This window comes from Scyliorhinus canicula, chromosome 12 (genome assembly GCF_902713615.1).
Source record: "Scyliorhinus canicula chromosome 12, sScyCan1.1, whole genome shotgun sequence".
NCBI lineage: Eukaryota > Metazoa > Chordata > Chondrichthyes > Carcharhiniformes > Scyliorhinidae > Scyliorhinus > Scyliorhinus canicula.
Window position 1 is genome coordinate 12211141 of NC_052157.1, and position 27682 is coordinate 12238822.

General features: G+C 48.1%; 1 protein-coding gene across 1 annotated transcript in view; it reads right to left on the reverse strand.

Annotated features, from left to right (window-relative positions):
- LOC119974459 (A-kinase anchor protein 13-like) overlaps nt 1-27682 on the reverse strand; it is a 293182-nt gene that overhangs the window by 26912 nt on the left and 238588 nt on the right. Inside the window, 10 exon segments of the mRNA XM_038813369.1 lie at nt 2672-2860; nt 5210-5292; nt 8277-8458; nt 15914-15990; nt 17237-17485; nt 20633-20750; nt 20862-20987; nt 23142-23392; nt 24196-24372; nt 25659-25771. Coding sequence (XP_038669297.1) covers nt 2672-2860; nt 5210-5292; nt 8277-8458; nt 15914-15990; nt 17237-17485; nt 20633-20750; nt 20862-20987; nt 23142-23392; nt 24196-24372; nt 25659-25771 — 1565 coding nt within the window.

Consider the following 27682-nt stretch of genomic DNA (forward strand, 5'->3'; position numbering starts at 1 on the left):
GCAGGGGATGCGGTCCGCCATTGGCTAGTGGCACGATCTTCTGTTCCCGCCGTTGTTAACAGAGTTTCCTCCCTGCCATGAAGGCAGTGGCGGGGGTGGGCCGTCGGCAGGACTGGAAGATCCCGCCAGCTCGAACGGCTGGAAAATTCCGACTGTAGGACAGTAGGACTCTCCCTGCCACCACCGACTCCCACACGTGCAGGGGCCCCGAAATCCACGAGACTGCCCCAGCTTTTACCCCACAATGAACACAGGCCAAGGATTGAACCTGGGGCCTCAGTGATCTGCCTAGCTCACTGGGTAGTTTATTCATCCTCTGAGCCATGGGAGCAGGTACAAGGGAAGCAAATCAACGGAGACATTAGTGGAGTACAGAAAGTTCAGGATCAAGCGTAAGAAAGCAATTAGGTGATATGAGAAAGCTCTGGCTGGTAAAAGTAGGGAAAATCCCAAGATATTCTACTAGTATATTAATGGGAAGAGGGTAACCAGGGAAACAGTAGGGTCCATTTGGGACCAACAGGAAATCTGTGGGTGGAGCCATAAGACATTGGTAGGGTGTTGAACGGATACTTCACCCAAGGGAATGAGGAGGTAGATATAGAACTTGGGAGAAAGACTGAGGTTCTTGAGCAAATTGCCATAGGGAATGACAAGGTATTGGAGGTGTTGGCAAGCTTAAAAGTGGACAAATCCCCAGGCCTGGATGAAATATGTCCCAGGATGTTGTGGGAAGCGAGGGAAGAGATTGTAGGGGTTCTGACCCAAATTTGTAATTTCTGTCTGGGTCGCGAGAGGTGCCAGAGGACTGGAGTACGGCTAATATGGTCCCACTATTTAAGAAAGGTTGTAGAGATAAGCCAGGGAACTACAAACCTGCGATTCTCACGTCAGTGGTTGGGAAACCACTGGAGAAGATTCCAAAGGAAAGAATCTATCTCCACTTGGAGAGGCACGGTTTGATCACGAATAGTCAGCACGGCTTTGTTAGAGGGAGGTCATGCCTAACAAATTTGTTGAATTTATTTGAGCATGTGACTGGGTGTGTAGATGACGGCAGTGCACTTGATGTAGTTTACATGGATTTTAGCAAAGCCTTTGACAAGATCCCACATGGGAGACTTATGAAGGCGGCAAAGGCACATGGGCTGCAGGGGAATTTAGATCTCTGAAGGCAGAAGGGCTGATTAATAGGGTGACATGGATTACAAAGCAGGGAGGTCATGCAGGAGTTGTATCCAACTTTGGTGAGGCCATAGCTGGATTTGTGTGTGCAATTCTGGCTGCCATAGGAAGTACGTGATTGCACTGGAGGGGGTGCAGAGGCGATTCACCAGGGTGTTGCCTGGAAAGAAACATTTAAGCTATAAAGAGAGTTTGGATAGGTTTGGGTTGCTTTCGCTAGATTATGAGGGGCATTGTCAGGGTGGATAGGGAGCAGCTATTCCTCTTAGTTGAAGGATCAGTTACGAGGGGACACAAGTTCAAAGTGAAGGGCAGGAGGTTTAGGAGGGATTTGAGGAAAAACTATTTTACCCAGAGGGTGGTGACGGTCTGAAATAGACTGCCTGGGAGGGTGGTAGAGGCAAGTTGCCTCACATCCTTTAAAAAATACCTGGATGAGCACCTCTTCCATTCAAGGCTATGGGCCGAGTGTTGGCAAACGGGATTAGGCAGGCAGGTCAGATATTTTTCACGTGTCGGTGCAGACTCGATGGGCTGTAGGGCCTCTTCTGCACAGTATTATTCTGTGGCTCTAAGCAGTAACCAGAGCATTGCAACTCACCAGAGTTTACACTACAGGTGAACAAAGCCTTGCCCTGGCATTGTTACATAATGGGATTCAGGGAAACTGCGTCATAAAACCCCAACGCGTTTACCATTTTAACATTGGTAGTTTCCTCCACTTGGGATCTTGCCTTCCTCCTACCTTCACAATGCCGTCTTCCGTGGTTCAACAGGGTGGCCCACCATCTTCCCAAGGGCAACAAAGGATGAATAACAAATGCTGGCCTTGCCAGAAATACCCACATCCCACTCATGAAAAATAAATCTCAATGTGAAGGAAATTTTCAGTTGCTTATTCTAATTTGGGAGCGAGGTTCCACTCATTTGGCTGGCCGCACATCACCATTTAAAGTAATAACTTGTCACTGTTTGTTGGTTTAAGATCATTTCGAAGTTGGTTAGGAAACAGAATGGCTTGGCATGAGTCAGATGTGCAAAAACAAAATCATATAAAAATAAGATTTTTCTCACGGGATTGAGAATTGCCAGCTTCCAGGACTGGGTCAATAACGATTTATTGAAAGTCCTTTAAATTTATCTGGCGCTCTGCCATTTCTATCTTGCAAGCTGCCAACTCTGTCTATAGACTGGTTAGTGGTGGTTAACTACCCGGTAATGTTTTGAACAGAAGACCATTGCCGTATTTAGTCTACACATGCAGGCCACTCATTGGCTTCTTGACTGCGATTTCTATCCATTTTCCAAATATGAATTTAACTCAAGTTCTTTATAAAACCTTCCCTTGATTTGCTGCCCCAACATGCCAATGGGTGATCTGATCCAGAATTTGACCTTTTTGTTCAGACTGAATAAAATACTGCATTTCCAGCTCCAGGAATACATGACCGATCGCAGTTTGACCGCAGTTTTGTTTTAAACTGACCTTCTTTCATTGCGTCTTTGAGCAGCGACTCTCCCTTTGGGGCATCCTCTGAATTGGCTCTGAAGAAGGACCTGGCAATCAGACTCCGAGAAGCTTCTTCGTGCCCGCTGGTCTCCGCAATTTCCTTGTACAGTCTCAGCTTCTCTTCCAAGAGTGAAAGTATCTGTTGGTCTCTTTCCTGCAGCTTCTCTGTGTTTCAAAGAACGAAATGGAATGACTGAACACCCGTTAAACTCAGGCACAGCAGGAGGATGGGGAGAAAGGGGGTGAAAGAGTAGCAAGTCGATCAGGGAGGGGAAATGCCATAGAGCACCGCAAAATTTGCTGAAAGCCCCAGGTTCAAATTAACTTGATGCTGAGTCGGGAGATTCCAACAGGTTAGCAGTTGGGGGCCTACAATTTGCATTTGTGCCCTGGAATTGAGGGAGAGGGCACTATTGATCAGAACCTCTTGCACCAAAATGTGCTTGCATTCTTGGTGAAGACGGGAGTTAAACTTGGCTCTGATGGCATAATGCAAGGGCGCCAAAGCTAAATATACAGAATACACAAAAAGGATTGGCAAACTTTGGGAACTTGCCCACACTCGATGATGGAAACATCAATATTACACCCGTTCTACCACCTCACAAGATAAGAGACAACTCTCTCTCTCTCTCTCTCTCCCCTCCTCCTCCTCCTCCTCCCCAACCTTCCAAATGGGCCAACAGAGAAAAATAACTCAGGAAAATTCCTCTCTGACGCCCTCAGACAACGGGAACCAGTACAGGTGATCACACAGCGACCATGTCAAAGTTCACAGCTGCAGAAGGATTACTTGGCTGCTGATCCTTGTAGTAATCTCATCCCAGACGTTGGGAGGAGCGCGAGGAGAAAATCCCCAAAACACTTTGACACACAAAAAAAAAATCTCGCGGGAAAAATCAAACATGAAAGTGACACTTTTAAAAATGAAGACTGAGTCAGTTATCCGTTCCTGATTAAAATGAATCCCCTAATAGCAGAAACAAATAACCTGAATCACTATATTTGACATCAGGTTGCAAGCTAAACAGAATTTCCATTAAATCATAAGTTGACTCTGTTAGTAAAGACACTATCAAAAAAAAAGAAAAGCTTGCTTGAGGAAATTTGCCTTTGTATTTTCCTTATTAATGAAAAACTGGTACAAATGTACATTTTTGTAAACGGTATGCTAACTTACTGTAACAATTCAGCCCCAATTGACAATGGATGTGCAATCGTTGGCTGTGGGACAGAAAGAGGAAAAGCAGACCGGGTTCCTGCTCCTAAGTGTTAATCCGAGATCCCAGTTGAAGAGTTGGACGTGCGTCCGCAACATGCCTCCCACCCCCTACTACCATATTATCTTGGCAAGGAAAATTCAGTTGCCCTTCAAGTAATAGAATACATCATATATTCATAAGGTTGATACGCATACTCATTGTTGATGACTTGTCCAGCAACTTCTGAAAGAACATACATAGATAATCCTTTAGGCTTTGTCTTAATGCGATATTGATTGACGGTCACTCCTGTCAAGTACCTTGGGCCTAGTATCTCAGGAAGGATGTGCTGGCCATGGAGAGGATCCAGAGGAGGTTCACAAGAATGATCCCCGGAATGAAGGACTTGTCATATGAGGACTCTGGGTCTGTATTCGATGGAGTTTAGAGAGGGGATCTCATTGAAACTTACGGAATACGGAGAGACCTAGATAGGCTGGACATGGGAGAGGATGTTTCCACTAGTAGGAGAAACTAGAACCCGAAGGCGCTGCCTCAGGCTGAAGAGACGAGCCTTTAAAACCGAGATGAGGAAGAATTTCTTTAATCAGAAGGTGGTAATCTGTGGGACTCATTGCCGCAGAAGGCTGTGGAGGCCAAATCACCGAGTGTCTTTAAGACAGAGATAGATAGGTTCTTGAATAATAAGGGGCTCAGGGGTTATGGGGAGAAGGCATAAGAATGAGGGCGAGAAACATATCAACCGTGAATGAATGGCGGAGCAGACTTGATGAGTCAAATGGCCTAATTCTGCTCCCATGTCTTATGGATGTTTCATTGCATCAAAGGTGCTAAATAAACAGTTGTCGATGATGCTGTCCCGCCCAACAGAGCGATTCAATGGTGTTTTCCATCAAAGTTCATGTGCGGATCATTTTCAAGGCATGGCTATTGCCCTGGAACCTCACCCTCAGTGTGCAAGCATTCAAAATGAAGAGGTGGAGAAAAGAAAAGACAAGAAGAATTGAACCTCCCTCTATTCAGTGGTAGAATACTTGTACATGGTTGACAGTTTTGAATGACTGTCCAACAATCTCCAAACGAACAAACATAAATAATCTTAAAATAAGCCCATTACCCCCTCCATCTCATTTTGTCTCTCAGAGTGCAAACACTTCTAAAGTCTTTCCGTGAATTTCCAAACACGGAAACTCGAGCCCTGGCCCCACCCTTCTTCACTGCTTGGGTCTGAAACCTTCAGCTGTAGTTTCTTGCTGTGGTTGCCTGCGTCTTTATGTGTCCAATTAAATACCTTTCAGCTCTTTGGCTCTGCTCTCCAGCTGCCGCCTGTCTTCCTCAGACTCGCTCGGGATTCCTTCATCTTCATCCTGTCCCCTGAGGGTTGAACCAGAACAAGGGGGTTAAAAACAGTCCCGATATTCACAGCGCTGGGTCATATTTAGCGGAGGTGGAGAAAGATATTTAATGTCTCTTAAACTAGGGGTTGGGCAGATAGTGAGGGTCGGAATCCGTAAAGGATTTAATGGGTTCTTTATGTGGTTTGTTTTTATAAATTTAGAATACCCTAGAATATATTTTTTCCAATTAAGGGGCAATTTACCGTGGCCAATTCACCTACCCTGCACAACTTTGGGTTGTGGGGGTGAAACCCACGCAGACATGGGGAGAATGTGCAAACTCCACACGGACAGTGACCCAGGGCCGGGATCCAAACCGGGGTCCTCAGCGCCGCAGTCCCAGTGCTATCCCTGTGCCGCATGCCACCCTTTGAATGGATGAAATGAACATCCACAATGCTCTGGTCAGATTGAAGAGAGTGGAATTGGAACTGTTCCAGCCTTTCGCGAGCTTCCTTGGTGATAAGTTCTACCTTTTTCTCGCTGGGTTTTTGAAAAGTTTGGGCATCATTGGAAGTTTCTAACCAGTAAAAGACGTCACCTGCCGAGTGGCATTAGAAAAAAAAAAAAGTAATTGGGCAGAATCTGGTTTGATGACTGGGGTTATATTGGCAGATATCTTGTTAGCAAGGCCTTTATACCAATTGTACCAAGGAGTCTTGTTTACCAGCTGCATGAAGTGAAGTGGGCAATGCCAAGTGAGCTCCCTATCCATCACAGACAGAAAACTTAGTGCAGCACGCTAGTTAATTCCCAATGGGTGTTTTCTGTGGCCAAGCCACAAAATTGAAAAATTGGCCCTTTGAAGCCAACAATAAACAATGCAAGTGTCTAACCCAGCAATGACCAACCTAGGTTAGTGAGTGGGCCGCACAAGTGGGCGGCCTTCTTTGCTGTGGGCAGCAAGACTGAAATTGAGCTTGTTCACTAACCATAGAACCCCTGCTGTGCAGAAGGAGGCCATTCGGTCCATCGAGTCTGCACTGACCCTCCAAAAAGCACCTTACCCAGGTTCAATCCCCTGCCCTATCCCTGTAACCTCACCTTATCTTTGGACACTAAGGGGCAATTTAGCAATGGCTAATCCACGAGAAGAAAGTGAAAACTCTACACAGTCACCCGAGGACGGAATCGAACCTGGGTCACTGGCGCTTTCATAGTATCATAGAATTTACAGTGCAAAAGGAGGCCATTTGGCCCATCGAGTCTGCACTGGCCCCTGGAAAGGGCACCACACCTCCACCCTGTGCCTGTAATGCAGGAACCCCACCTAACCTTTTCTTTTGGACACGAAGGGCAATTTAGAATGGCCAATCCACCTAACCTGCACATCTTTGGACCGTGGGAGGAAACCGGAGCACAGAGGAACCCCACGCAGACACGGGGAGAACGTGCAAATTCCGCACAGACAATGACCCAAGCCGGGAATCGAACCCGGGACCCTGGAGCTTGAAGCAACAGTGCTAACCACGGTGCCACTGTGCTGCCCTGGTCCCATTAAAGAAAGTAAATACATTTAATAACACCTAACATTTCATAACAAGTTATAGAAAATGCTTAATCATTGACAGAAGTGTCATCAACTTCAAATGGCAAAAACAAAATAAATATTTGCACTTTGGATGCAGAGGGAGTACACGGCTCTCACAGTCAATGTTTTGAGCAATCAGCACACACCTCACTTCACTTATCCTTGCTTTTCGTGTGAATCACTTCAATCATTTGCTAGGAAAACATTACAAGGACAAAAATCAGCAGAATGGGTCAACACGTTGGCAACAGTCAACAAAATGTCTTGTGGGTCTCACACAGAACCCAGATGGGTTGCATGTGCGTGCCCCCCCCCCCCCCCCCCACTGGCTTAACCCCTTATTTTGTATCTCAAGGATGGGTCTAGAAATACTGCTAAAGGAAATGTTCTTCGTCAGATCAATGGCCAATGAGAGAACAATGACTGGTGATCACAATAAACTGTGGGCCATACAAGGTGAAGGGGAAATTTGAGCTGCCCAAACACAATTCCAAGAACCTCCCTCTCAACTTGGACATAGCTTTCTTCTCCTTGACAGTCAGCCTTGCATGTAAATTTCTACTAGCACCAACAGGTACCAGGACAGGTTGCGAGGATTCGTTTTTTCTTTGAAGAGTTGCCAAATAAGAAAAGTGTTTAAACATTGAAACATAGAAAATAGGTGCAGGAGTAGGCCATTTGGTCCTTCGAGCCTGCACCACCATTCATATGATCATATCGAATCATGCAAATTCAGTATCCCACTCCCGTTTTCTCTCCATACTCCTTCATCCCTTTAGCCGCAAGGGCCAAGTCAAGCTCCCTATTGAATCTATCCAAAGAACCGGCCCCAATAGCTTTCTGTGGTGGAGAATTCCACAAGTTCACAACTCTCTGAGAAAAGTTCTTCCTCATCTCAGTCCTGAATGGTCCTTATTCATAGGCTGTGGCCCCTAGTTCTGGACTCTCCAACGTCGGGTACATTCTTCCCGCACCTAGCCTGTCCAGTCCCATCAGGATTTTATATGTTTCTAGGAGATCCAGTCTCATTCTTCTAAACTCCAGTGAGCACAAGCCCTGTTGATCCAGTCTTTCTTCATATGTCAGTCCTACCATCCCGGGAATTAGTCAGGTGAACCTTCGCTGGACACCCTCAATAGCAGGAATGGGCTTCCTCAAACTAGGAGACCAAAACTGCACACAATACTCAAGGTGTGGCCTCACCAAGGCCCTGTATAGCTGCAGCAAGACATCCCTACTCCGATACACAAGTCTTCTTGTTATGAAGGCCAGCATCTCATTAGCTTTCCTCGCCACCTGCATGCCAACCTTCAATAATTGCTCCACCATGACACCCAAATATTAATTTGCATTGAATGGCAAGGGGGTGGTCAGCTGGTCATTTCACCCCCTGCTGGGTACCACTCGCCCTACCATACAAAGCCACTTACATTGTGCTTGCAGTCTGTTGAATGATTTGCATCCAGTTGGTTCTCTCCTCTTTGGAGCTGGTGTGTACCTCGTACATCTCCGGTGCCTGGGCTGCAGCGCTGATGAGGAACAATCCCTTTTCCTCATGTGCTATCTCACGTACAATAAGCTTCTGCAGGGGCACCACAGTAGACTTCTGGTCCTAAAAGAAATATCAGAAGATTGGCGTGAGCGGGTTGAGGAAAATATAAAGAAGTAACACCTTCACCGAAGAATGAAAATATGGTTTTGCTTGATAGGGCGGGAACCAAGGAAAACATTGAGTCTAAAAGAGAGAGAGAGAGAGAGAGAGATGAGGGAGAAAGGGAGAGCGAGAGAGGGAGGGAGGGAGGAAGGGGGGCAGGTGAAAAGAGCGAGGAAAGGGGAAATAGAGAGGAAAGGGGGAGGGGGCCAGAGAGAGAAGAAAGGGGGAGGCAGAAAGAGAAAGGGGGACTGGAGGGGGGGAAAGGGAGACTGGAGGGGGGGGGGGGGAGGGAGACTGGAGGGGGGGGAAGGGAGACTGGAGAGGGGGGAAGGGAGACTGGAGAGGGGGGAAGGGAGACTGGAGGGGGGGGGAAGGCAGACTGGAGGGGGGAAGGGAGACTGGAGGGGGGAAAAAGGAGACTGGAGGGGGGAGGGAGACTGGAGGGGGGGGGAGAGAGACTGGAGGGGGGAAAGGGGGACTGGAGGGGGGGAAAAGGGGGACTGGAGGGGGGAAAAGGGGGACTGGAGGGGGGACTGGAGGGGGGAAAAGGGGGACTGGAGGGGGGAAAAGGGGGACTAGAGGGGGGAAAAGGGGACTGGAGGGGGGAAAAGGGGGAAGGGAGGGGGGAAAGGGGGACTGGAGGGGGGGGGGAAGGGGGACTGGAGGGGGGGGAAGGGGGACTGGAGGGGGGGAGGAAAGGGGGACTGGGGGGGGGAAGGGGGACTGGAGGGGGGAAAGGGGGGACTGGAGGGGGAAAAAGGGGGACTGGGGGGGGGAAAGGGGGCTGGAGGGGGGAAAAGGGGGACTGGAGGGGGAAAAGGGGGACTTGAGGGGGAAAAGGGGGACTGGAGGGGGAAAAGGGGGACTGGAGGACTGGAGGGGGGAAAGGGAGACTGGAGAGGACAAGGGGGCTGGAGGGGGACATATAGGGTTTGTGTATTCTGGAGGGGGAAAGGGGGACTGGAGGGGAAACAGGGGGACTGGAGGGGGCGAAAGGGGACTGGAGGGGGGAAAAGGGGGACTGGCGGGGGGACAAAAGGGGGACTGGAGGGGGGAAAAAAAGGGGGGGCGAATGGATGGGGGAAAAGGGGACTGGAGGGGGGAAAAGGGGGACTGATGCGAGGGGAAAAGGGGGACTTGAGGGGGGAAAAGGGGGACTGGAGGCGTCGAAACGGGGGACTGGAAGACTGGAGGGGGGAAAGGGAGACTGGAGGCAAGGGGGATGGAGGTGTGGCAAAGGGGGACTGGAGGGGGGAAAAGGGGGACTGGAGGGGGAAAAAGGGGGGACTGGAGGGGGAAAGGGGGGGACTGGAGGGGGGAAAAGGGGGACTGGAGGGGGGGGGAAAGGGGGACTGGAGGGGGGAAAAGGGGGACTGGGGGGGGAGGGGGACTGGAGGGGGGAAAAGGGGGACTGGAGGGGGAAAAGGGGGGACTGGAGGGGGGAAAAGGGGGACTGGAGGGGGGAAAAGGGGGGACTGGAGGGGGGAAAAGGGGGACTGGAGGGGGGAAAAGGGGGACTGGAGGGGGGAAAAGGGGGACTTGAGGGGGGAAAAGGGGGACTTGAGGGGGGAAAAGGGGGACTGGAGACTGGAGGGGGGAAAGGGAGACTGGAGAGGAAAAGGGGGACTGGAGGGGGGAAAAGGGGGACTGGAGGGGGGAAAAGGGGGACTGGAGGGGGGAAAAGGGGGACTGGAGGGGGGGAAAAGGGGGACTGGAGGGGGGAAAAGGGGGACTGGAGGGGGGAAAGGGGGACTGGAGGGGGAAAAGGGAGACTGGAGAGGAAAAGGGGGACTGGAGGGGGGAAAGGGAGACTGGAGAGGAAAAGGGGGACTGGAGGGGGGGAAAGGGGGGAATGGAGGGGGGAAAGGGGGGACTGGAGGGGGGAAAGGGGGGACTGGAGGGGGAAAGGGGGGACTGGAGGGGGGAAAGGGGGGACTGGAGGGGGGAAAGGGCGACTGGAGGGGGGAAAGGGGGGACTGGAGGGGGGAAAAGGGGGACTGGAGAGGAAAAGGGGGACTGGAGTGGGGAAAGGGAGACTGGAGAGGAAAAGGGGGACTGGAGGGGGGGAAAGGGGGGACTGGAGGGGGGAAAAGGGGGACTGGAGGGGGGAAAGGGAGGACTGGAGGGGGGAAAGGGGGGACTGGAGGGGGAAAGGGGGAAAGGGGGGACTGGAGGGGGGAAAGGGGGGACTGGAGGGGGGAAAGGGGGGACTGGAGGGGGGAAAAGGGGGGACTGGAGGGGGGAAAAGGGGGACTGGAGGGGGGAAAAAGGGGGACTGGAGGGGGGGAAGGGGACTGGAGGGGGGAAAGGGGGACTGGAGGGGGGAAAGGGGGACTGGAGGGGGGGAAAGGGGGACTGGAGGGGGGAAAGGGGACTGGAGGGGGAAAGGGTGGATGGGGGGGGAAAGGGGGACTGGAGGGGGGAAAAGGGGGACTGGAAGTGGGAAAAGGGGGACTGGAGGAGGGGAAAGGGTGACTGGAGGGGGAAATGGGGGACTGGAGGGGGGGAAAGGGTGACTGGAGGGGGAAATGGGGGACTGGAACGGGGAAAAGGGGGACTGGAGGGGGAAAGGGGGACGGGAGGGGGGAAATGGGGACGGGAGGGGGGGAAAGGGGGGTGGGAGGGGGGAAAAGGGGGGTGGGAGGGGGGAAAAGGGGGGTGGGAGGGGGGAAAAGGGGGGTGGAGGGGGGAAAACGGGGAGTGAAGGAGGAAAACGGGGAGTGGAGGGGAAAACAGGGAGTTGAGGGGGAAAACAGGGAATTGAGGGGGAAAACAGGGAATTGAGGGGGAAAACAGGGAGTTGAGGGGGAAAACGGGGAGTTGAGGGGGAAGGGGGAAGAGAGGAGAGGTGAAGATGGAAAGAGAGAGGAGAGGAGGAGGGAAAAGAGGGAGGAAAAGGGGAGAGGGAAAGAGGAGAGGAGAGGGGGAGGCAGAAAGAGAGAGGGGGAGACGGAAAGAGAAAGGAGAGGGGAGGCAGAGAGGGGGAGGGGGGAAAGGGAGAGGAGAGGGGGAGGGGGAAAGGGAGAGGAGAGGGGGAGGGGAAAGGGAGAGGAGAGGGGGAGGGGAAAGGGAGAGGAGAGGGGAGGGGAAAGGGAGAGGAGAGGGGAGGGGGTGAGGAGAGGGGGAGGTGGAAAGAGACAGGAGAGGGGGAAGGGGAAAGAGAAAGAGAGAGGAGGGGGAGGTGGAAAAAGAGACGAAGGGGTGGCGGAACGAGAGAGGAGAGGGGGAGGTAGAGAGGAGAGGGGGAGGGGGAAAGAGGGAGGAGGAGGTGAGGGGGAAAGAGGGAGGAGGGGAAAAAATACTTTCTGGTGGCCAACTGAAAACATTGACGATGGTCTCGCAGTTTTTTGTACGCTGGGATTTGTTAACTCAAGTTGGCAGGTTAGGAGAAAGGAGGTGGAATAAAACATGCCTAAAACATGAAGGAGGAAATCACATGGAAATGAACAATTGGCACAGGCTGATGGGTCAGTGATACATGGTGCCGGGGATTGGTGTGCTGCGGGTTCGTGCCCAGTGGTGACCAAGGTTTATAACCAGGATGTGTGTGGAAGGGCAGGAAGCGGAGACAGGTGCTGGAAAATCAAATCACTTTGTGACAATGCCACGGAAAGCTCGGCTGTGCTGGGCAGGGCATGGTGTTTGGATGAATGACAAATCGCTGAAACACATCCTGTACAGAGAGTTCAAATGTCACAGTGTTCCCATGCTGGGCAAAGGAAGCATTTTAAGGACCTGTTGAAGTGCAATGGGTGTGTGTGACAGTGGCACAAACATTTGGGAGGGAAATCCCTACGGGTTTGCTATTCCTAGCTTGGCTATAGTGCTGATAAGCAAGGCATCCAACAGCAGCAGAAGTTACAAGAAACGGTGCAGAAACACCATCATTTCTGATGGCAGGAATTAGAGATTGCAAGGGGCAAGGTTTAAAGGAGATATACGAGGCAAGTTTTTTTTTTTAACACAGAGGGTAGTGGGTGCCTGGAACTTGCTGCCGGAGGAGGCGGTGGAAGCAGGGACGATAGTGACGTTTAAGGGGCATCTTGAGAAATACATGAATAGGATGGGAATAGAGGGATATGGACCCCAGAAGTGTAGTTTAGACGGACAGCATGGTTGACGCAGGCTTGGAGGGCCGAAGGGCCTGTTCCTGTGCTGTACTTTTCTTTGTTCTTTGCTAGAGGTCAATGGATTATCTATCAAGTCATTTCATACCCAGCTGCTTTACCAAGACTGCCAATGGGTGATTTCTGAGCAGCAACAGTGCCAATCACCAACCACCTTCACAAAACAAACACTGCCAAATGTAGTCGGGGTAGAGAGATTTGGCAGTCTGTCCTCCTTTCAACTTAATAATAATAATAACCTTTATTATTGTCACAAGTCGGCTTACATTAACACTGCAATAAAGTTACAGTGGAAATCCCCTCGTCGCCACATTCCGGCGCCTGTTCGGGTACACCAAGGGAGAATTCAGAATGTCCAAATCACCTACCTACAGCACATCTTTCAGGACTTGTGGGAGGAAACTGGAACACTCTGAGGAAACCCACGCAGACACGGGGAGAGCGTGCAGACACCACACAGACAGTGACCCAAGCCGGGAATCGAACCCGGGACCCTGGCGCTGTGAAGCAACAGTGCTAACCACTGTGCTACCGTGTTGCCCAACTCACTGGACTTGCTCATTCCAAATGATCCGTCAATTCTGATTTCCTCACCCGAATTGGTCTTCAGCAGTTAAACAGCCTAAGAACTTGGGTGCAATGAGGCAGGCGATAATATATAAAGATCCATTCTTTGATGACTCAAAGTCTGAAACAAGTGGGCTGACTAAGTGTCAAAGGAGCCACACAGTTCACATCAGCATTTTCCAACTGTGGTGACTGCAAGGCAGTGATGTCATTCTGAACTACAATTAAGCAGTGTTCAGAGACTGAGAAATTTATGCTCAAAGTGTGACAGACAGGAAGTTTAGCTGTAGCAGCTTAACAAGTGGTGACCCAAACATGGCCACACGTCCAATGGTTTCAATGCTTCTCGGCAAAGGTGTGCGTCATTTGCCTCCAAGATACATCACCAACAATCTATATATCTCTCCTGCCTCTTAAGGTGATGACATGCCCCAGGGTTTTAAAAAAATATTTTTTTATTCTCCTTTTTCACATTTTCTCCCAACAATAAACAATTATCAGTAACGAATGTAATGTCAATCCCCATATCAATAACAACGATCCCATCCTCCCACCAAACCCCACACATGGGCCTGCATGTTAACATAAACAAATGACAAAAAGGAATCAGGAATCACCCAGTTTCACGTGCACCACCTTAGAGATGACCCTAAAAACCTCCTTCCAGTAATCCTCCAGCTTTGGACAGGACTAAAATATATAAACGTGGTCTGCGGGGCCTCCCCCGCAATGTTCACGCACATCTTCTCCCCCCTCAAAGAGCCGGCTCATCCCAGGTTCGATTCCTGGCTTGGGTCACTGTCTGTGCGAGTCTGCAATTTCTCCCCGTGTCTACGTGGGTTTCCTCTGGGCGCTCCGGTTTCCTCCCACAGTGAAAATATGTGCAGGTTAGGTGGATTGGCCATGATAGTGTCCAAAAAGGTTAGGTGGGGTTACGGTGGGCTTGGGTAGGGTGCTCTTTCCAAGGGCCGGTGCAGACTCGATGGGCTGAATGGCCTCCTTCTGCACTGTAAATTCTATGATTCTATGAAAGCACGGTGGAGAGATATAGGGAAGGAATTCCAAAGCTCATTGCCCAAAATTCCACTTCCATCCTCCCCTTGCTCCAGCACAGCTCTGTGGGAAGCACCTCATGCTGTATCTCGGCCTGGGCGACAGGGTGGGTCAGTGACTGTGACAAAAACCCTGTGACTGGAGTCTGATAAATATCTGCATCTATTCTCGGCTTGTCCAAATGCTTGCGTAGATGTGTGAACTAGTTTGCGATACTTGCTGTCTCTGAGACAGTCACAACAGGGGAATTTCCCACTCCAAAATAAAACAAGCAATGCCTTAAAAGTTCAGCCTATTTCCTGTGATTACAACATCGCATTACAAATCCTCAGCAAGAAAAACATCTCCAGCCAAAGGTCGATTACTGGACGAACGCCAATTGCAGAGAGTTCAAAATATGATCAAATGTGTGTTTGCCGAGGGTGGGGGAAAATAATCAAGGATTAGTGAGTCAGCTTTCACGAAGCTTTCTTGTTTGCTTATTTTACGACTGGGAACAAAAACATTACTTGTGAGATCTTGCTGTGCATAAATTAGCCAGGAAGTTTCCTTATGCGCCAATAGCAACTACATTTATTTTTCCAAAATATAGGGTACCCAATCCATTTTTTCCAATTGAGGGGCAATTTAGCGTGACCAATCCACCTACCCCGCACATCTAGGGGCTGGTTTAGCACAGTGGGCTAAACAGCTGGCTTGTAATGCAGAACAATGTCAGCAGCGCGGGTTCTATTCCCTGTATCGGCTTCCCTGAACAGGCGGCAGAGTGCGGCGACTAGGGTTTTTTCACAGTAACTTCATTGAAGTCTACTTGTGACAATAAGCGATTATTATTATTATTATTTTATTATCTTTTGGGCTGCGGGGCCGAAACCCACGCAAACATGGAGAGAATGTGCAAACTCCACATGGACAGTGATAACTGCATTTTAATTGCTTGTGCGGAACGCCTGAACGTGTCTGGATGCGAGGAGTTGAACATCTGTTAGCCTTACTTTCCCTTGGTCTCTTCAAGCAACAGACAACCACAGCAGTGCCCAATGTGAGGACACCCAAAATGGCTGCTGTCCAAATGAGGTAACTGAGTGCCAACAACACCTTGTATTAAACCAGAGATACGTCCTTTTGATGCCATTGGGGTTGGACTCCACTCCCAGACTTCCTTGACGCTTTACTTATTTTGAGTTAGCTCGGATCAGGAAGCCCATTGTGATTTCATCGCTCTTTAATAACCAACCTCGCTGACTTCCTGCAGCAGTTTCCAACATCCACCCAAACAAGACAGGCGAGGGGATTAATGCCTCGTTGGAATCAACCACCGAATGGCGGGACAAGCTGGAGGGACGAATGGCCATCCTTATATTGCTTTGTAGAAACGTTGCTGCACTCCCTCGGCACTGCACGAGTCCAGCTCTTGTGTGGTATTCAAATGCATTGCCATATGAGATTCTCAATTCAATTGCAGAAATTAGAGCAGCCTTTATCTGAATGTTTATCAGTCTTTCCTTATTTGACCTGAATTGGAATCAATATCATAGTTGAGGACTCAACCATCAGCATTAAAATAAGCGGAGTGTAGTGCAGAATGTTACGTAAGCAAGTAATCCATCAACTGAATCAAGAAGTGTCCAAAACTCATCGCTCCTCAAGAGGAATTTTAACTCACCAGTGTAGCGAAATTATATTTCTGATCCTTCTCTTGAAGAAACACCAGCAAATCCGAAAGCAACACAGCTTGGACTTCTAAACAGCAAAGAGGTAAAGTCGTAGTCATTGGCAGTTGAAGCACATCAAGTCAGAACCACAATAAATGAGCTGGAAAATGTCAAACCATCTCTGGAGTAGGGCCATTTTGCTGCAGGTTAATATTCCTTTGACAATTGCTCATCTTGTTTCTTAAACAGGCTGATCAACCTTTGGGGGCATGGGATGGTGAGGGAGAGGGAATCACAAAAGCATTGTGCTCCACTATGCCCATTATTTCCACCCCCCCCCCCCCCCCCCCCCCCCCCCTCCGAGACTGGCAAATAGGGCACTGCTGAAATTTAATTAGTGATGATTGTGCCACTTGTTGGTACATTGCGTTGGTAAATGGAGACAGGGGGGGCAACATTTTCTTCCATTAAAACCATATAGGACAATCCATGAGCAAGGGTCAGAAAGAAGAAACTACGTTGCGATTCATAAAGGGACTAGGCGAGTTCTAGCAGCAGAAAGGAATCAGGGCGATTAAATTTAGAAAGATATTAAGATAATCATACAAATTTGGGATCAATAGGGTGAGGTGTGATATAACATTCCTTTGTGGGATAGCGGCATGAGGGAAGTGATCCAGCTCAGTTTCACTTTGGCCTGGAGCAGAGCAGAACACAGCACATGCAGTCAAGCTTTCGTTCCATGTACATCCATGTCATCCCGAAAGACGTGCTCGTTAGGTGAATTGGACATTCTGAATTCTCCCTCAGTGTACCCGAACAGGTGCTGGAGTGTGGCAACCAGATGATTTTCACAGTAACGTCATTGCAGTGTTAATGTAAGCCGACTGGTGACGCTACTAAAGATTATGATTATTACATCTCTCCCCTTGATCCCGTTTAAATAAATGAACTGACGTGTTTACACGATCCCTTATGAATGATTTCAGCCTCTACATCATTGTAAAACATGACAAGGCCGATCAACTGGAAAATGCAAAGGGAGTAAAATGAGAATTATGGAGACACCCAGCTTGTAATGCTGAAGTCTTCTAGTAATTACTAGCAACATGGGGCAACTCACTCCTCATTTACTCCATTGGTTGCATGTTGATATATTTGGGGGGCGGGGGGGGGGGGGGGGGAAGAGTGCTAGATATAGCATCACTGAATCTCACCGCTATAGATGGTGCTCCTTCACCGTAACCCAACCAATGCCCCCCCCCCCCCCCCACCCCACCCACCCACGAGAGGCCACCCCTAGCTTCATGAGTCAAAAGGTGCGAAGGCTGTACCTTTTAGTCTTCCTGTTGAACTCTTCAATGTAACGGGGCCATCGTGTACCAGCTTTCTCCTGATCAAGTCTTCCTTTGCAAACATCTGGCCACTCTTCAGCCTCATGATGGCTTTGGTCTCCGTTCTGCTGTGGATCTCCTGGAGCCTGGTTTTCTTTTCATATTCACTTACTTTGTTATCGACTGCTGCAATCACCTCCTTTATCATTGCTAGTGCTTTAGTGAGGTCAGCATGATCATCATCATTTTCTGTGACGACAAGAGAGAAGATTAATTACACTCGATCCGACTGGGCTATTATATCGGATGGGCGACACAAAAACAGGCCCAACTTGTCCACGCCATGTCTATGCTCCACTCGAGCCTCCTCTGATGGGGGAAACCACACAACTTCCCCCACACCCCTGATGTGAGAAAATCAAGTTCTAGGCAGATTTCCTTCACAACATCTACAACATAGAACGATACAGCGCAGTACAGGCCCTTCGGCCCTCGATGTTGCACCGACATGAAAAAAAAACTAAAGGCCATCTAACCTACACTATGCCCTTATCATCCATATGCTTATCCAATAAATTTTTAAATGCCCTCAATGTTGGCGAGTTCACTACTGTTGCAGGTAGGGCATTCCACGGCCTCACCACTCTTTGCGCAAAAAACCCACCTCTGACCTCTTGTCCTATATCTATTACCCCTCAATTTAAGGCTATGTCCCCTCGTGCTAGCCACCTCCATCCGCGGGAGAAGGCTCTCGCTGTCCACCCTATCTAACCCTCTGATCATTTTGTATGCCTCTATTAAGTCACCTCTTAACCTTCTTCTCTCTAACGAAAACAACCTCAAGTCCATCAGCCTTTCCTCATAAGATTTTCCCTCCATACCAGGCAACATCCTGGTAAATCTCCTCTGCACCCGTTCCAAAGCTTCCACGTCCTTCCTATAATGAGGCGACCAGAACTGTACGCAATACTCCAAATGCGGCCGTACCAGAGTTTGGTACAGCTGCATCATGACCTCATGGCTCCGGAACTCAATCCCTCTACCAATAAAGGCCAACACGCCATAGGCCTTCTTCACAACCATATCAACCTGGGTGGCAACTTTCAGGGATCTATGTACATGGACACCGAGATCCCTCTGCTCATCCACACTTCCAAGAATTTTACCATTAGCCAAATATTCCGCATTCCTGTTATTCTTTCCAAAGTGAATCACCTCACACTTCTCCACATTAAACTCCATTTGCCACCTCTCAGCCCAGCTCTGCAGCTTATCTATGTCCCTCTGTAACCTGCAACATCCTTCCGCACTGTCTACAACTCCACCGACTTTAGTGTCGTCTGCAAATTTACTCACCCATCCTTCTGCGCCCTCCTCTAGGTCATTTATAAAAATGACAAACAGCAACGGCCCCAGAACAGATCCTTGTGGTACGCCACTCGTAACTGAACTCCATTCTGAACATTTCCCATCAACTACCACTCTCTGTCTTCTTTCAACTAGCCAATTTCTGATCCACATCTCTAAATCACCCTCAATCCCCCAGCCTCCGTATTTTCTGCAATAGCCCGACCGTGGGGAACCTTATCAAACGCTTTACTGAAATCCATATACACCACATCAACTGCTCTACCCTCGTCTACCTGTTCAGTCACCTTCTCAAAGAACTCGATAAGGTTTGTGAGGCATGGCCTACCCTTCACAAAACCATGCTGACTATCCCTAATCATATTATTCCTATCTAGATGATATAATCGTATCTTTTATAATCCTCTCCAAGACTTTACCCACCACAGACGTTAGGCTCACCGGCCTATAGTTACCGGGGTTATCTCTACTCCCCTTCTTGAACAAAGGGACCACATTTGCTATTCTCCAGTCCTCTGGCACTATTCCTGTAGCCAATGATGACCTAAAAATCAAAGCCAAAGGCTCAGCAATCTCTTCCCTGGCTTCCCAGAGAATCCTAGGATAAATCCCATCCGGCCCCGGGGACTTATCTATTTTCACCTTGTCCAGAATTGCCAACACTTCTTCCCTACGCACCTCAATGCCATCTATTCTAATAGCCTGGGTCTCAGCATTCTCCTCCTCAATATTATCTTTTTCTTGAGTGAATACTGACGAAAAGTATTCATTTAGAACTGATTTCCACAGGGTGACAGAAGGAAAATCCTGGAATCATTCCAGATCTTACGTTAAGGGACTGTAGGGCGGGTGAGTTAAGATGACAGTGATCTCCTCCCCGTTGTATCATTTCAACCCATATTTTCTTTGGGAGTTTGCTTCAGGAGTCCTAACTTCAGCTTGAAATGCTGGTGGGATGGGCGTTAAAATTGGTATCTCACTGAATTTATAATTCCCAGCCATTCCAGTGTTCCTCATCCTTGTAAATAATTACCACAAGGCATCATGTCCACCTGAATGAGATCGATTAAAAAAAATACAACACTTTGACGTTACTGAGATAATGGGTGACAGTTCTTATTGGTCCAATATTAATCACGTACGACCACAAATTGTGGGCCTCGTTTTTCAATTTTCACCTGCAGCGATGCGTGCCGGGTTTGAGTTCCGTGAATGCATGGACCGCACATGAGAATTGGCAGGCATGACTTAGGGTCACTGGATAATGATCAGGTGGAGGAACCATAGCTGACTTTTCCTTCTTCAATCCTACGAAGTCATGCTGCAGCTGTACAAATTCTGGTGCGGCTGCACCTGGAGTACTGCGTGCAGTTCTGGTCACCACATTATAGGAAGGATGTGGAAGCTTTGGAAAGGGTTCAGAGGAGATTTACTAGGATGTTTGCCTGGTATGGAGGGAAGGTCTTACGAGGAAAGGCTCAGGGACTTGAGGTTGTTTCGTTAGAGATGAGAAGGCTGAGAGGTGACTTAATAGAGACATATAAGATAGTCAGAGGGTTAGATAGGGTGGACAGTGAGAGTCTCTTTCCTCGGATGGTGATGACCAACACGAGGGGACATAGCTTTAAATTGAGGGGTGGTAGATATAGGACAGATGTCAGAGGCAGTTTCTTTACTCAGAGAGTAGTAGGGGTGTGGAACGCCCTGCCTGCAACAGTAGTAGACTCGCCAAATTTAAGGGCATTTAAGTGGTCACTGGATAGACATATGGATGAAAATGGAATAGTGTAGGTCAGATAGGCTTCAGATGGTTTCACGGGTCGGCGCAACATCGAGGGCCGAAGGGCCCGTACTGCGCTGTAATGTTCTATGTTCTAAATGGCAGCTGGGCGAATAGGTTTGATGGGTTGAATGGTCTAGACCTGTTCCTGTGTCTGTGGTGCTCCTACTTCTACTGGAGACGCTTAGAATGAATGAACTCCCCCTAATAGGACAGGGATTGGACCATTCCACAGGCCGGCTGCATACCTTTGGTGTGCTGTATTATCCTCTGGACAATCACTGGGTACTTGGTAATCCTTTGAGTCACCAGTAATATACATTCCTGGATTCCTAATCTTCGAACTATGGAGCTGCTCATTTTTTTCTGGAAATACAAAATAAAACATTTTAGGGCAAGTAGGAGTTAGCAGGTTTCAATCTCTTTAGACTTACAGTCAACAGGCAGGTGCCTGGCTGAGTGGAGCTGACAACGCACCCTGACAAAGGCCTGGAATTTCTTCTCTCGTGCCAAGAGCTCCTTGCAAAAATTCACCGCTTCATTGTGCTGCCCACAGAATTTCCCGTAGGTCTTCTTCATGCGCTCGGCGCTTGGACCAGAGAACTGCCAAATAAAACATCATGTTACACATGAAAGACAACGGGACTGTAATCATTACAGGTAAAGCCCCAAGGAGCTGTCATGGGCGAGAAAGGAAATGTTTTCGCTGGCCTCACTCTTTTGGAATAATTAAAAACCACTCAGGCATTTAAGATTATGAGGGGTGCGGATATAACCTTTCCCATTTAACGTCTTGTTGGAAAGGTGGCATGTCCAACAATGCAAACCCCCTTGTGGCAAAGTTGAACTCCAATTGGTTGAGTCCTATAGTGACAAGATGGTTATTGTCAACTGGAGGCCATATTCCTAAACCAATGCATCCCCTGATCTGGGGCATATTGCTGTTCTAATTGGTTGTTCTATCATTGCCCAGTGTGCGTCCATTTAAAAAAGATCATGAACGGTACCAGCTGTGATGTGAAATCTCTGCCAAGTTAGCTGATTATACTAGCTTGCGTATTTGTGGTGCCAATGACGATTCAGAGGGTAGTACTCCTGTCTCGGGTGTCAGAACTACATGGGTTCAGATCCCACTCCAAGGGCTACAGTCTATCCTGGCACACCCAGTGCAGTACTGAGGGAGCACTGCACTGTCAGAAGTACTGCCTTTTGGGTGAGACCCTGTGAGATTCCATCTTGGTGGATGGGAAAGATCCCAGTGCACTAGTTCAAAGAACAGGAGAGCTCTCTCCGGGTCCCCTGGCCAACATTCGTTACTCAACCAGCATCACTAAAACAGATGGCCTACATCCATATGAGATTGACAGACAGGAAAAGACCAGTGGACCCATCGAGCCTGCCTCACATCATAACTAAACACCCTCTTCTTCCTGCATCCCCACTCAAACAGGCTGCTGCGTTTTCTATATTGCAACCGACAACATTGCACAAATACTTCATTGACTGTAAAGTGCACTGGGATGACCTGAGGCTGCGATATAAAAGATAAGTTATTTCTTCCTGGCACCAGCATGATGGGTGGAATGGCCTCTTGTACTGTACAATTCTGTACTGTGGGATTTCATGGTTTCTATCCAGCCGCGTCTGCTCGAAGGTTCGTGCGTGGGAATAACGTGCGAGACGCTGATCAGGCTGGCCTGTCACCGTTCACATCAATAGTCTTCCGACATTAATTATCTGACTTTGCTCAAAGATTGGCAACTTGGTTAGGAGTAGTGGGAGACAACCAATGATCAGTGACCTAGCACGAAGCTGCACTTCCGGGAGCGGAGAGGTGCATTAGGGAAAACAAAGTATAAAAAAAGTGATTGCTTCAAAAAAAGATTAAACTCATAAATACAGGGCTAGGCCGTTGAGCCCCTTGAGCTTTTCCTGCCATTCCAATGATGATTGATCCGCAGCTCAAACCCATATCAACTGTCCTGACTCAAAATCTATCCACTGTCATCTTGACATCGTCAAAAATAAGCCTTTGAAGAAATGATTTGTTTAAAGAGCCTGAAGCTAGAAACATACTTGGGGAAATACAATACATTTAGTGGTGGGATAACCAGAAAATATCTTCATGCAGAGGCTTGTGAATCTGAGGAACTGTCTACCGGAGGGGGCTGTGGACGCTCCAGTGTTGAGTATATTTAAGACCGAGATCGTTGGATTTTTGATCATTGAAGAAATCGAGGGATATGAGGAGTGGATGGGGAAGTGGAGCCGAGACAGATCAGCCATGATTGGTGAGAAGGCTTGAGGGCCTGTATGGCCCACTCCTGTCCATATTTCATATGTCCTTACATTCTTACTTTTTAAATTGCTGGGGACAGGGTCCTGATGGGCTGCATGCTGGCGAGTCACACACAAAGTTTAAATCTGTGTGCCGTTGACTGATTGATACTGATCTTGGTGTTCTGTAGACGAGGGTTTATTCACCAATAATACAACAACAGCCCTACGAAGGACAGTCCCGTCCAAGTCTACAGGCTCATAAAATTCAAAGAGAAAAACTGAAGGTTGCAGGTCCGAGTCATTACAGTACATAAGAGGACCATTTTACCCATCCAGTCCATGTTGACTCGGTGCACAGCAATCTAGGCAGTCCCATTCCCCACCTCTTATCCCTGTAGGTTTATACGTGGGCCAGGTTCAAATCTGACTTTCATTTAAAAAAAACTATGGCACCTTAGCTCAGTGACCCCTTCTTACCTGATTCATCAAGATGTCGCCAATCTTTTTAATAAAGAAGTTCCGGTCACTGTTTGCCACTAAGGATTCTTTCCTTTTCTCTAGAATCCGATTGAAGAACTGCGTGTGAATGTCGATCAGATCTTCCAAACAGGGAAAGATACGTTCCACTGTTGAGGTTTCTAACTGCAGTTCCTTTGTCATCCCTTTGCTGTAGATTTCTGACATGATCTTCAGGGTTCGAAGATGATGCATTTCCGTCTGCATTAACTCTGTAGTAGCAAAATCTCAATCAGTCAGGTGCCAAGCAGACACAGGATTCTGCACTAATACCTGGGCGCTAACACTATTCCTCACACACAATGCTACTCGCATATTATACAGAGACATTTTGCACTGATTTTTCATTTATCTCTTCCCTGCTCCAGCTTTACTAGTCTCTATAGTTAGTCATGATGTGGAGATGCTGGCGTTGGACTGGGGTGAGCACAGTAAGAAGTCTTACAACACCAGGTTAAAGTCCAACAGGTTTGTCTCAAACATTAGCTTTCGGAGCACTGCTCCTTCCTCAGGTGGATGAAGTAGGCTGCTAACCACTGCACCACAAGAGCCCCCCCCCCCCCCCCCCCCCCCCCATTAATATTGCCAGAATGGGCTGTTCAATCAGTGTGTACTCACTTGAGGAAGTATTGGCAGTATGGGTTGTTCAATCAATGTGTACTCACCTGAGGAAGGAGCAGTGCTCTGAAAGCTAGTATTTGAAATAAACCTGTTGGACTTTAACCTGGTGTTGTAAGGCTTCTCTTTTGTTCTTTCTAACTCCAAATGCACGCACTTCCTCCGTCCTCCATTCTCACTGCATCAAGAGTTGTTTTGTAAACACACTGCCCTCATCTTGAACCTCCCAAGACTGGAATTCCTCTCTTTTTCCCCCAAATCGCTCCCACCTAACCTCTCTGTTTACCTCATCGTCTCACTCTCTCTACTCTCAGAATTGTCCTGTATGCTGACTTCATGGCCTTCCTGCAAAATGTAAAGCCACCCCATTTAAAATAGGAATAATGTCAACTTTTACCATAGATAACATCCTGCCGCTTAATCACTTCCTTCTTCTGCTGACACACAAAGCTGTTGTCCACCACCAGACTCCAGGAGTCCGCTTCCAACTCTTTAGCATCCGACTCAAATTCTCCCATCAGCTGCCCATCCATGACATCTGTACCTGTGGGAATGTGGAGTACAAATGCAGAGTCTGACAATAAACATCAATATCTAGCATTTACTGGAACTACGCGCCACCACATACACGCACACCCGACTGGCGGCAACGTTGAGATGGAGACATTGCATTTTGATGGCCACTGCAATAATTCAGGTCTCAAATACCATTCGGGCACATTATAATGGCCACTTTACACAGCTGAAGACGTCCGAGCTCCTCGAATAAATGGTGCAGAATTGTGTTCTTTAAATGTGCCCCAGATCAAGTGTTATTTAATGGCAAGTGTAAATCAACTTTCAAACCATTGATTTGTTGTCATACTATCCAACTGTGGGGGATCAATAGGAATAAAGTAGATGTGTTTCAAATATAGGCTGCTTTCTTCAGCACATCATCAGACAGACTCCATTATGTCCCTTTGGGGGGAAATTCCAAGCAGATTATTAGCCTGTTGAACTGCATCATGAGCATTCCTTCCATGGCTAACAGGATCTGCAACCCAGAGCTTCTGGCTCTGAAGTAGGCTGCTACCCACTGCACCACAGGAGCCCCCCCCCCCCCCCCCCCCCCCCCCCCAATTAATATTGACAGTATGTGCTGTTCAATCAGTGTAGCCTGGCACCTTCAACTTTGTGCATGTGGAAGTGTTAAATTAGCCAAGATACCTTCTGCACTGATGATGGAGCTTCTTTCAACTCCGGTCTTTGCAGACTATTAGACAATGCATCAGGAATAGATTATGGTCTTGGCGATTGTACATAACTCAACGAAGACATTCAGAGATGGATCCTAACCCGAACGGTTAGATTTTTATGTTTTGAAACGGTAGATTTCATTGGGCCAGCTCAAGGCTGTGTCTGTAATCCCCGAAATGGATGTTTTGTGAATGTCAGCCAAAGGAATATTATTTGAAGGCTTTGACCTATCATTTGCACAGCATAGTCTCCAAAGGTTCACACGTAGTGGAATTTAGTAATCCTCTTCCCTTTGGTGAGATACTAGCCAGAATTCTCCGGCCGTTGGGATTCTCTATTCCCGCCGGCATGTGTACTCTTGCCTGCGGGTATCGCAGCGCTGGGAATTCCCATTGACAAGCGGCGGGAAGAGAGAATCCCATCACCAGCGATTGGCGCGCGTCAGAGAAACACGTGGCCGGGAAACCAGAGAATCACGCCCCCCTGTCACAACACTTAGTATTTACAATTTCGTAAAAGGGGGAGTTCGTCTTGCCCTCACATTTTCACCAGAGCTTCATGTACAGCTTTCGTAAAATTTTAAAATAGCATAAGGAACGACACACTAAACACTACTCTTACCTTCATCAGTCAGCGATTCCATCGACTCTGTCACCTGTTTTATGTGGTTCAGAGAGTCAGTCGATTGAGACAAAACCCGCCAAGTAGTGAGGGAGTTTTCGTCAATAGCAGGTCTGCACGGGATAAACAAAAATAAATTCAACTCGAGGAAAAGGGTATAAGCTGAACTATAAAAGTGTTTAAATATAAAAGGAGTTCCATGAAAACAATTCTTTCCCGGGTCTTCTGATTACTTCACAGGTAGGAACAGTGACTGTAGTGCTGAACAATGCAGATTAGAATATCTGGTTGTGCTTCACCGATTGAGGTCAGCCAGAACTGGAACTGGGGCACGACAACTGGCCTCATTATCACTCAGCTGATGAGGAGATCAATCAGCTTCTCTGCTGTTGATTGCTGTCCAGTGACACTTGCATTAAAATGCACAAGTACACACTTGAGTGAACTCTGTGTATGATACTCTCCACTGAGCAGCTTTCCACACTCGCTATCCAGCCTCGTATGTGAAAAGGAAGAACTTGGGTAAGAGTTACACTGGATTCGGTAGAAGCTACAACGCAGGACTACTTGTGTGCCAAACAACATAAGCAGCAAGTGATAGACAGAGCTAAGCGATCCCACAACCAATGGATCAGACCCAAGCTCTGCAAGTCCTGCCACATTCAGTCGTGAATGGTGGTGGACGATTAAACAACTCACAAGAGGAGACAACTTCACAAATATCCCTATCCTCAATGATGGAGGAGTCCAGCACATCTGTGCAAAAGACAAGGCTGAGGCAGTCGCATTAATCTTCAGCCAGAAGTGCCCAGTGGATGATCCATCTCGGTCTCCTCCAGAGCTCCCCAGCATTATAGATGTCAGTCTTCAGCCAATTCGATTCACTCCAAGTGATATCAAGAAACAGCTGAAGGCACAGAATACAGGAAGGGCGATGGCCCTGACAATATTCCGGCAATAGTACTGAAGACTTGTGCTCCAGAACTTGCTGCGCCCCTAGCCAAGTTGTTCCAGTACAGCTACAACACTGGCATCTACCCGGCAAAGTGGAAAATTGCCCAGGTGTGCCTGTACACAAAATGACAGGACAAATCCAACCCAGCCAATTACCACCCTATCAATCTACTCGCAATCATCAGTAAAGGGATGGAAGGGGTCATCAACAGTGCTATCAAGCGGCACTAACTTAGTAATAACTTGCTTGCGGGCAGCAGTTTGGGATCCGCCAGGGTCACTCAGCTCCTTACTTCATTACAGCCTTGGTTTAAACATGGCTTCAGTGTAGCGAGGGAACAAAGAAGGGTCTTTTATTTCTACTTTTTGGAACCATGATTCGAGGACACAAGCAATATCGTACCATATCCTTGTCACACTCTGATACTGTTCCCTTCGAACAAAAGACATTTTATCTTTTAAGGACAATATCCTGACGTTCCGGCTTTGTCACAGGGAAAGCTCTTTTCTGTAGAATGCTGGGGTATGAGTGGTTCTTGTTGTTTTGAAGCTCCCATATGGTGGGCAATGAGGCAACCCAGAACATGGGCGTTTAGCTTTTCCACACTCTCCATGTAGGCACCTCCATTTTGTCGTTCAACCAAAAATATTACGAGCATTACAGTTGGACTCTTGTTAACTACAATTTTCTTGCCAGCTCATTTTTATACCTCCCACTTTGCTTGTGCACAAACTGCCCACGAACAAATGTTTATTTGGTACTTCTCCTCCAGCCCACTAAATTTCGCTCGGTGCGAGTGGATAGCCAGTATAAGCAATAGATATCACAACAGTACTTGTGAATGGCAACAAGGTGCACAATTCCAGCAACAGGTCAAAGGCTGCAACATCATTTACCAAATGGTTAGGCCTCAACTTATGGGAAGGCAAAGGCCACCTGCTAAACGCATGCATCATCAATGTGGATTTTTGAGCAGCTTGGCATGTAGGTTCAAAGATAGCTCATGTCATTTGGTGGAAGATATAAAAATTACTTGCAGAAGCATCAGTAAAAGGCAAGTTTACACGAG